The sequence below is a fragment of the Dendroctonus ponderosae genome, unplaced genomic scaffold (genome assembly GCF_020466585.1).
Source record: "Dendroctonus ponderosae isolate FM_Combo_2020 unplaced genomic scaffold, Dpon_F_20191213v2 Dpon_F_20191213_608, whole genome shotgun sequence".
Classification (NCBI taxonomy): Eukaryota; Metazoa; Arthropoda; class Insecta; order Coleoptera; family Curculionidae; genus Dendroctonus; species Dendroctonus ponderosae.
In genome coordinates this window covers 1-10,311 of record NW_026018824.1, presented here as the reverse complement: position 1 = coordinate 10,311, position 10,311 = coordinate 1, and the positions used below count along the sequence as shown (strand labels likewise).

The 10,311-nt window shown below is 32.1% G+C and overlaps 2 protein-coding genes and 1 non-coding gene across 3 annotated transcripts; 2 read left to right on the top strand and 1 right to left on the bottom strand.

Annotated features, from left to right (window-relative positions):
• Nucleotides 1–1,258: 1,258 nt before the first annotated feature.
• On the top strand, nt 1,259–8,168 carry LOC125505007 (glutamate decarboxylase-like; the record flags this gene model as incomplete). Its single annotated transcript, XM_048667911.1, has 4 exons — nt 1,259–1,337; nt 1,396–1,545; nt 3,072–3,266; nt 4,794–8,168. Coding segments are annotated over 4 exons (598 nt in total), but the record flags the coding sequence as incomplete, so codon positions are not given.
• On the bottom strand, nt 2,129–2,220 carry Trnai-uau. The gene is given in 2 exon segments: nt 2,129–2,164; nt 2,183–2,220. It is a non-coding gene; the product is annotated as a tRNA-Ile (tRNA).
• Nucleotides 8,169–8,624: 456 nt separating the features above from the next.
• LOC125505008 (fumarylacetoacetase-like) lies at nt 8,625–10,297 on the top strand. The gene is made up of 3 exons (XM_048667912.1): nt 8,625–8,804; nt 9,572–9,682; nt 9,738–10,297. Exons 1-3 carry the CDS (start codon nt 8,721–8,723, stop codon nt 9,864–9,866), a joined length of 324 nt encoding a protein of 107 aa, XP_048523869.1. The 5' UTR covers nt 8,625–8,720; the 3' UTR covers nt 9,867–10,297.
• Nucleotides 10,298–10,311: the final 14 nt, after the last annotated feature.

Genomic DNA, 10,311 nt, shown 5'->3' with positions numbered 1-10,311 from the left:
TGTTTTGAGTCACACTAATCACAATTGAATTAAAATGCAATAAATGCACTACATATGCAAAGGCAATAAAAATTAATGACAATTAAAAAACTGAAGAAAAGGGATAAACGACTATCACCAAACTCGCGTTAACATTACAAACTTCGAACTGCACGAACCAACTGGTTAAAACTGAACAGAAGCAGTAAAAAATACTGGATAATGAGAACAAACTTTGTCACACTTGTTATCACAGATTGTAAAAACAATTAGTAAGCAAGCTGCTTGGAAAATTAATAAAATGATCATCATTCTGCTTTTCTGTTTGAAACTTTTGACCCATTTTAGGTGCAGATTCCCAGTTTACAATGAGTATCATTAGTTTGGACGCTTTAGCCTGAAAGCTGGGGTGTTTAAAAGTTACCCTAAAGCCGTAAATTACCCGCGCTAAAACCACAATTATGACCTCGACAGGCCAGTATTAATTACTGTTTTCATTAATCATGTCTTGGGCGGCATTCAAAACCTCCGACTTCCAAGTGGGATGTGAAACGGGGCGACTATTAATCCAGGCCGTGAAAAAACGATCCCCAGCTGCAATACACTTGTTACATGACACAAATTGTAAAGTAGGAGAACAAAGAGCTGAAGGGGAGATTTTATTGCATTATAACTATGAATCTTATGCAATACGTTGGCTCTTGTTGTTTGTTTTTACTGATTTGATGATATACCGATAGTAAACTACTAGCTGCAATAATGATTAAATTCGCTTTGAAAACTAACAAAATTAACACTGATCTTGGCCTAAACTAAAGCACTACAAGTCGTGCAACTTATTTTTTTTGCGCTCTAGTACAATATTCAAACCTCGTAACTCAGCAAAACTTTAACTCGTAGTTATGCGTGTACAATTAACAACTAATATTTCTTTCTAATAAATATTAGAAAAGTAAGGGGCTTAGCTAATATACAGGGTATCCCGTAAGCACAAGATCAAAAGGGTACTGCGATATTTTTTGCATCAAAAGAAGACGATCTGACCTAACTTTTATTAGCAAAATATGTCTGGCTCCTCTGCTATTGATGGTCAAATTTGTTCAAAAAAATCATCTTTTTTTCAAATATCAGGAGAATGGTACGGCGTATTTTGGTGAAACTCGCTGTGAATTTGTTCTTATGTTGTAAGACTAAAGAAGAAAACTAAGACTAAAGTTAGAAATTCCTCCATCCTTTGAACAAGTTGATTTCGGTTCTTCAACGTATTTTTCTTTTCCAGGGCGCAATCCGTAACATGGAACCCACATAAACTAATGGGGGCTCTTTTGCAATGTTCAACAATCCATTTCAAAGAAGACGTATGTTTAAGTGAGTTGAGTTTGCAACATTTTTCTCCAATGGTTCTTTGCTGTTTAGGGCTTGCTCATGAGTTGTAACCAGATGGCTGCCGATTATCTTTTCATGCAAGACAAGCTCTATGATATCAAGTTTGATACTGGAGATAAAGTGATTCAATGCGGTCGCCACAACGACATTTTCAAGCTGTGGTTGCAGTGGAGAGCCAAAGTGAGTAAACCAACAAATTTATTTGCAGATGCGATTTGTTTTACGCCAAATTTATTTATACCGGGTGGTCCAGAAATAAGCTGCGACCATCAACTTATCTTCTTCAAATGGATGCACCTATTTTTTATTTCAACTTCTTCCACAGGCCTTGATGAACTTACATAACTGACTCACGGTATAAAAGTCAAATGGGGCAAAAGTAGGTCGGGTATTGGCATGAACATGCACATAATGTAGACGGTTTATATTGGTCTTTTTAACTACGTGTTTTTAATGTTTTTCAGTTATTAAAACCTCTAATATTGTTCTCCATTTAAACCCCGTGTATTAGTTGCAAAGCCATCCTGATTTCAAAAGTTTTTATTTAATTTTAAAATTTTCCATCCACCTATACGCCTCTTAAATGTTTATTTTTACTGTTCTTACAAACTCTGGTTCGATCTATAAAAATCGGATTGGACTTAATACCGACTTTTCTTCGTAATTGTAATTCATAAATAAAGATCCTAATCAATTAACTCGAACGGTTAAGTTGTTTTCCTCTTATAGCTAGAGTTTTTTGGGGAAACTTTCAGCAAAAAGTTTCCCCAGGTGAGGCTCGAACTCACAACCCCGGCATCGCTCACGACTACTGTCTTATAAGTACCGTGCGCTAACCAATTGCGCCACTGGGGATCCATCGGAGATGGCCCATATAGAGTATACGTATATCGACCAAATTTATTAAATATTCATATATAAATTGAGATTAAATTTTACTTCACAGACGCCCCTAAAAGGTAAATGCTCAACTGAGGTGAACAATTACGGTTGTAAAATCGCGGTTACAGAAACATCGACTTTTTTGCACTAAACATTACAAAAACCCCACTTCTCAAATATACGCTTCAGTCGGGCTAAATTGCTTTATTTTATCGTTAGCACTGATAACAAAGTCGAAATTTAAACAGCAAAACAACAGTATTCTTGTAAGAATCCAGTTAACACAAATCACTTCTCACTCCACGCAACTCACAATACACGAAGCGTACACCTTAACCGATTACGAGGGAGCTTCGGAAGTTGGACCACCTCTCGAATCGAAAATACGCACCGTTTTCGAGAAAAGAATAACTTAACAAGTTAACTTTGCATAGAGGCTGAATAGAGACGAGGCGGAATGACTGTATTTAAGCGCTAATAACGCATTTTTTTCTTTAAAATTTTCTATTGATGGCTGTTTTCGAATAATCTTGAGAATTGTATTTTTCCTAATACTTTTAATGCCATGTAGATCCTAAAAGAAGCGTGTTCGAACTTGCGTTACTTGCACTATTGCGTGTAAAATAAATTTCTTCTTCTTCATTCTTTGAAATTTTGTAGTTGATTAATTTGCCCTTTTGATTTCATATTTTGCCGAAAAAGAGAATAAAAAACTGTAGAGGTACTTAATAGTAATATTTTGAGAGGAAAATTAATTTACAATCAACTGCTTCTCATAATAAAGAGTTATTTCAAGGCAATAATAGCGAATGCATATTTAACAGGGAGACGAAGGATTTGAAAAACACATGGATCGACTGATGGAACTATCTGAATATTTAGTGAAGAGAATCAAGGATCAACCTGACAAATTCTACCTCATTATGGAGCCAGAAATGGTAAATGTCAGCTTCTGGTATATTCCATCCCGACTGAGAAACATGCCTCATAGTAAGCATAGAGAACAAGAACTTGGAAAGGTACGTCAAACAATTTCATTATGTAAAAATACTGTTGCTATAAATCTCGAAATAATAACTTTTTTCATAAATGGGGCACAAAACATGAATATTGTCGAAAAATAAAGTAAATAAGTTTGTACATCCCTTCAATGGGGCGCCAAGCTGAGCTTCAAGCTCAGAATCTCAAGATTTCCGATAACTTCGAGCTCGACTTTCCAAATGTTTTTTTTATCTATTTATTAGATTTACATATTTTAATTCTGCTGTTATCAGTTGTATGGAGTTGTGTCTTGATGATCTTATGTATTTTCCATTTACATCTTCTCAAAAACTACTTACATCTTATTTGCCTAGATCTATGCATTAACCGAAATTTAATTAAATTTTCTTTTAGCAGAACAATAAGTCTGAAAATGGAAATATAACTTATGCCTGCTAATAGTGAGTTTTATCTTAAAATTTCGCAGAATTTTATACATTTTTCGTTTCTATCAATGGCACAGAATTTATTAATTTTCTCTTTCAAAACAAAAAACGCCTCTTAAGGGAAACGGTGTTTGCTGTTTAAATACGCTATAATTTAAAAAAAAAATTTTTCCTGACTGCGTGTAATTGTTATTATTATATTCTTTTCCTTCCTGAGTTTCAGTCAAAGTGTCAAGTAAAAATTTTTTATATAGTTTATTTCATTACGCTTCGACGAGACAAAAGCGCATCATCAGATTTTAAAATTTATACAAACTACAAACACCAATTTAAACTTAAAATACATGTTGTACAAAAAGTACAATTTTTAAAGAGTTAAAACATTCATTAGTTCTTGAGGAAAAAACCTTTCTTTTTGAGAGCAAAAAGAGATATTTTTTGCAAAAGAAATAAACTTTTGCAAAAACAATTTTTTTTGCCTCAAGAACTAATGAATGTTTTAACGCTTTATAAATTATCCTTTTCGTACAACATATATTTTAATTGTAAATTGGTGTTTGTAGTTTGTATGAATTTTAAATTATGATGATGGCGCTTTTGTCTCGCCGAAACGTAATGAAATAAACGATATACAAAATTTCTGTTTCACACTTTGACTGGAGCCCAGGAAAGAAAATAATATAATATACGCTATAATATCTTACTTAATGTTTGTTAAAAAGGAATTTCTAAAGCAACTATAGTCTTATCCTGTACATTACTTATGATGGTAGTTTTTGTATCAAATGCGCGTGTTTAAAGTCGATGAAAAACAAAAGAATAACATTCAAATTTTGTCAGCAGTTTTTTACTCAAAGTACATTATTATATTTTGCAATTAAATGTTTACCTTACAACCATTTTCAAGGGAAACACTAATTTAGGAAATATTTTTGTATTGTGCCAAGTCAAGTCAAGTAAAAAGTGTTCGGTTTCAACCATTTCGCACGTTTACGATTTAAATGTGTTTTGTTGTACGAGTACCGAATTTCGAAACTGATATTTTAAGGCATGAGAAGAAATTTTTACTAACTATAGAATAATAAAAGCGTGCACTTATAAAATTAACGCAATTTTCAGATGTGTCCAGTTTTAAAATCGCGAATGATGCAAGCTGGCACATTAATGGTAGGCTACCAGCCAGATGATCGGCGGCCTAACTTTTTCCGGAACATCATTTCTTCAGCGGCTGTTACTGAAAAAGATGTCGATTTCTTGCTGAACGAAATGGACCGGCTTGGACACGACTTGTAAATTGAATCCGCCTCTACAGAGTTTCGCTAGAATTTGTATTCGTCAAGTTATTCCTATACTTTGGTGTCTATTACAGTTTTCTCAACTTCACTTTTTCGCATCTTGAAGGAATACGTAGTATATCAATGTTTATTAATATCTCGTGCCAAAATATAGACAACATCCCACTGAATTTGTGAACAGTGGTCTTTAGTGCGAAATTTATGTACAGGATGTGTTTCTAGCAAACCAACATTACCTACCCATTTACAGTATTTATGATGCGATTGGATATTCAGAAATTTAGGTTATTCAGTTCGATTGATTCAGCTTAGGGCACCAGGATTGCTATCACCTATTACAAACCAAACGGTAGCGAAACGCGAACAAAAATCAACAATTAGCTAGTGGCTAAAAAGGCACATATGAAATATGAAAGGAAAGTAGAACGGGGATATATCGAACATTTAAAAAGTGAGGAACGCTTTCGGATATATTTCATTATTTCTTTACTAAGTTGAGTTTTCGGTTTTACGAAGAGAATACATTCTTCTCAACAGCGCATCGTTAATATTCGGACTGCTGCACGTTAACCAGAAGAATTCTTGGGTAGCTGAAGTGGGAAACTAAACTAGATTAAATGCCTTTTTGAAAAAAACCATTGCTTCTTGTCCGATAAGCAATGCATTTCAAATCCCCGAAAATACATCTTTCTATGAGAATAATGTTTAGGTATTGAAGAACTTTCCGATATTATATGTTTTTCCTTTGACTGCGTATAAAAATTTCGCATATCGATGCAGATTTAAATTAAAGAAATGTATAAAAATACGGCAGCTGCAAAACTCACGACATCGTGACTAATTGATTAATTATTTACAGCTGCATGCTATTTACAAGCAGTTGTGTGCACACTTTACTCAAATACGTAGTATTTAAATATGTAGTATTGGAACAATAAATAAATAGTTACGCCCCAGTATCCATCTTCGGGTACCCTTAAAAATAATTACCCGAAAGCAGTAACCAACGAGTTACAAGGCGAAAACGAAACAGGCCTTTGAGTAAACATTTTCCAAGGACCTGAAGATAAATTTTTAGGCCGCTACGACCTAATTTTTTGCTTAAAATGCGACTATACTTGCACGTACCCCCGGTCTATCATTCAAATACAGTCTGGTCTGATTCTTATACCGTTACTTCGATAATGGCTTATATAAAACATTATTACATATTAAAATAGTTATATGTACTATATTTGCTTAATATTCTATAAAAAAATATAAAATACTTTCCTTTGCAGAGCAAAGTTTTCTATTGTCAATAAGGCAGTCAATTAGTCAATTTCTCTATGTCGGAATATCGGTTAATTAATGAAACTAAAGGCATTAGTCAATTGTTATTATTATCTTAGCGGAATGTATAGTTTATTGATTGAATTAAATTTATTACATGAATTGTTTTTAAACAAGTTGGCAAATTTTATTAATAAATACGGTTTTATGAACCAATAGTATCATATGAAAACATATCAATGTAGGTGGCAGGAAAAGTCTTGAAACATTACTGAAGATTTTTCCATTGCGGCCTGTTTGCAAAATCACACGACGGTCTGAATGGGTCAAACGTTGAAATTTGAGCGTCAGAATTTAAATAAAATAAACGGAATTAAGTACTGAACGTAGATACTCCATATCATGTCTTAGATCACGATATTATAACACTACAATAGATATACATACCATTGATATCGAAATCTAATGAAACCAAAATAGCTTTTAATAAAAATGATGCACTTCAGTATTGGTTAAATAATTTGAAAGGTAATTTTGCATTATCCGACTATAAAAATTACTACTAACCATACAAAAATTCAGTTTTAGAAATTACGTTGTGTAAAAATATAATATCTAGAACTATTATAGATATCTAGATGTGTAGCTGATGCAATAATGTTGTATGATAATTGAAAGAATCTTTATTTAGAATCGTAATCAGAAAACTATATTTTTCTCTATCATTTATTTACTTTTAAATGTATTGTTATTGTTCAATCACACATTGTCTATTACGTTATATACTATCAATACAGTATAATATTTTCGTGTGGTAGAAGTTCGATTATATCATGTATCTACTCAATATGCTATTCTGTGCTCAAAGTTAAGCAAAAGACCGTATAAATCGAGCTTCTACCGATCACCATAAATATGCGTTATCTCTATATTGTAAATATACTCGAACCTATGCACCTATTGTTAACTCAGCACTTGATGTTTGCACTAAACGTTGTAATATAATAATTGCACTTTCACTATTATGAAAAAATGTTATAGACATATTTTTGTTACGAAATTATATATAAATATCCATTATAAAAAAACCCCAAAACAAACTGGGAAGGTATTGTTATTCTCAAAACTGGGAACTGAATCTTGATTAGGCATTCTAACAAAAATATGTCTTTCCTTTGTATATTGATGTTGTTTGCAATATAAATGTACCCGAAAGGAAATATTGCTCTTGTTTGTTGCTACTTAAGCGAATACTTCTAAATTTTGTCTAAAACAAGAATGTTTAAAATATTGTTTAATGCCCGATCAAATAGGTTTAACAATTATTACTGAGAAAACAAAATCGACGAACAAACAAGTGTTATATTCCTCGATCGGTGATAGAATTATTGGTGTTCAATTAGGCACTTATATTTGGTGCAATGCTTATTTATTCTTAGTTTGTGCTGTTTTTGACATTTAATCAGATGTCTTACGTAAATATTTATTTTCTATGATTGAGATTCAATTCATCATGATCTGAAAACATGACTTTGTGTCTTCATTTAAAATTTGGTAATTATCCAGTAGAAAGTATCCACTTAAAATTCTGGTCAACTTTTAGTAAATTATTAATTAACGATTAATAAGCCCCTCATGCTTTTCTGCCAATTTTAAGGCTGCGCTGCTTGCTATCTTGCGGAAAATTTCTTCTTTCGGTTGTTCTTAGCTGCTTACGCCATATTGTTATCGTTGTGATCGATTACACTTTAGACTCTAAGAGAAATGTAAATTTACATATTTTAATGTTACATATTATGTAAAAAGGTATAGAACCGAACGCATAGTCATCCATACCCAAATCCATTACGGCTTAATAGGCATCGAATTTTAATTGGTAAAAGTGGATGTATAAAAGAGTAGAAAAATAAAGTTATAGCTGTCTTTAGCATGTTTTTTCTTGTCTTATGACATTAAAATTTACTGCAAAAAATGATTTTGTTAAATCATTTCTATCAGCATCACGTATTGGGAACTCAAAAGGAGTATAGCTAACACTATAATCCTATATCCTAAATAAATACCTACATCCTGTATTTTATTCAGCTTAAGAAAATATGTAATTTTTATAGAACCAGGAAACATTTCAATTTTAGAAGCTTCGAGCTTTGGAGAGTATTATTAATTATCTAAACATCAGAAAAACATATTTCCTTATCTCCTGTTTTAATTACGATAATACGATTAAATCACACCTTAAATAGCAAAAACTATTTTTCCCTTAATAATATTGTTAAATATCTTGCATAAATTGTCCAGTTGATAAGTAAATATTTTGAAAACAACTGGATTTCAAAAAAATTAGCATACATTCTAATGAACTCGTTATGAAAATCACATTAAATAAAGAACAACAACAATATCGAGACCTTCAGCTAACCTTAGTTAATGTTAGTTGATATTTAAGCAAACATCGTGCGACTTGAACAGCGTATAAGCAATGAAAAGCTTTATAAGATATTCAAAATACAGCGATTTTCCCATTGAAAATTTGCCATATGGGGTGTTTTCGACGGCCACTGATGTAAGTACTACAATATTATGTTTATTTTAACAAAAAATATGATTTTACTGCTCTTTAATATTATTATTATCGTAATGTTATTATAAATCCACTATTGTAAACTCTGTATAGTTGTTAGTGCTTGAATTAATTGGTCGTGCTTGTATTATAAACATAAACTAATCCAAAAAAATCAGTGGATATCAATGATGTGGCTTATAAATCAAACATAAATTTCCTACATTTCTCATTTGAATGAATATATAGAGATTTTATATAATTATAGAGTTATCGTCTTATTAGAGAATAGAAGTTTAGGATCATCTCAGCATCATTTTGTCAATTGACAAATGCATGTTTTGGTCATCATCTTTTAATTTTAATATTACAATTCGCAATTGCTGGCTTGGTTTGGGTCAACAGCCGCCCCATAAAAAAATGTTGAGTTGTATTGTTAGCTTAACATTTTTTGTCGCCACATTTACGAAAAAAGTATTAATTAGGCAAAGATGTGTTAGATTATGTCTGATTTTCTTGCTTATTAAGTGATCCTTGAATTAACAAAAATAGGAGACCGTTTGTTTTTTGCCGTAATAGTCAAAAAAATTGGTTTGTCGATACTGCATTGTTCCTAATTCCTAATCCGCGATTATAGATTTGGTACGCTCTATTTTCCTCCTATATTGCTTAAGACCCGCTTTATTCATCACTTGAAAAAGTTAGTCATATAACGATATATGCATAATTTTTATATAATTCAAACAATTTTTGTGCAAATTGGCTTCCAGACTACCCCCAGAATTGGCGTTGCTATTGGGGATTACATACTGAATCTTTTCGAAGTTGCACATTTATTTGATGGGCCCTACTTAAAAGAAAAAAACCATGTCTTCAAAGAGGTAAAAACGCATTTAACATTTTATAAGCTGCATATACATTTTTTGTGTATTCCAGTCATCCTTAAACAGCTTTATGGCTTTAAGACCTCCAGAATGGAAAGAAGCTCGAGAATATATTCAAAAGTTACTGTCAGAGAATGACCCAACGTTAAAAGACAACAAGGAATTAATTGAAAGGTGCTAGAAATAATATAACACTAAACAAGCTGTTACCAAAGAAAGATCAATCACGGGGTTTTGATAAATAGACCATCATAGTTTTTAGGGTGGAAGGAGACATTAAGCACAGAAATTGAATGCTTTATAAATATTGGAAAACAATCTCTGAATAGAGGGTGTTGATGTTTCTAAAATATTTTTTCGGCTTTTATCAAATTCTCAAAGTTTATTGCTGATCGAATAATACACAATTTGGCTCAATTGTCAAGGAGATTTTCTTTTAACTTTGCTCCATATTTTTGTAGAGCATGAAGTTAAATATTTCAATAATTTGCTGGAAACCGTTGCACTCTATCGTGGTTATAACAGAAAAATCTTCAATTTTTCATCTTAATATTTCGCAAGCGTCATAAAAATATACTGCAAACTCGACGACCTGAGCTTTTCACACTTTCGGTCAAATAATTTCT

What these genes read in the sequence shown, in the direction of transcription:
- LOC125505008 (XM_048667912.1), top strand. Translation starts at nt 8,721, where the DNA reads ATGAAAAGCTTTATAAGATATTCAAAATACAGCGATTTTCCCATTGAA. An exon ending in TGTTTTCGACGGCCACTGAT is followed by an intron (nt 8,805 to 9,571) that starts GTAAGTACTACA and finishes ATTGGCTTCCAG; the next exon opens with ACTACCCCCAGAATTGGCGT. An exon ending in AAAACCATGTCTTCAAAGAG is followed by an intron (nt 9,683 to 9,737) that starts GTAAAAACGCAT and finishes TGTGTATTCCAG; the next exon opens with TCATCCTTAAACAGCTTTAT.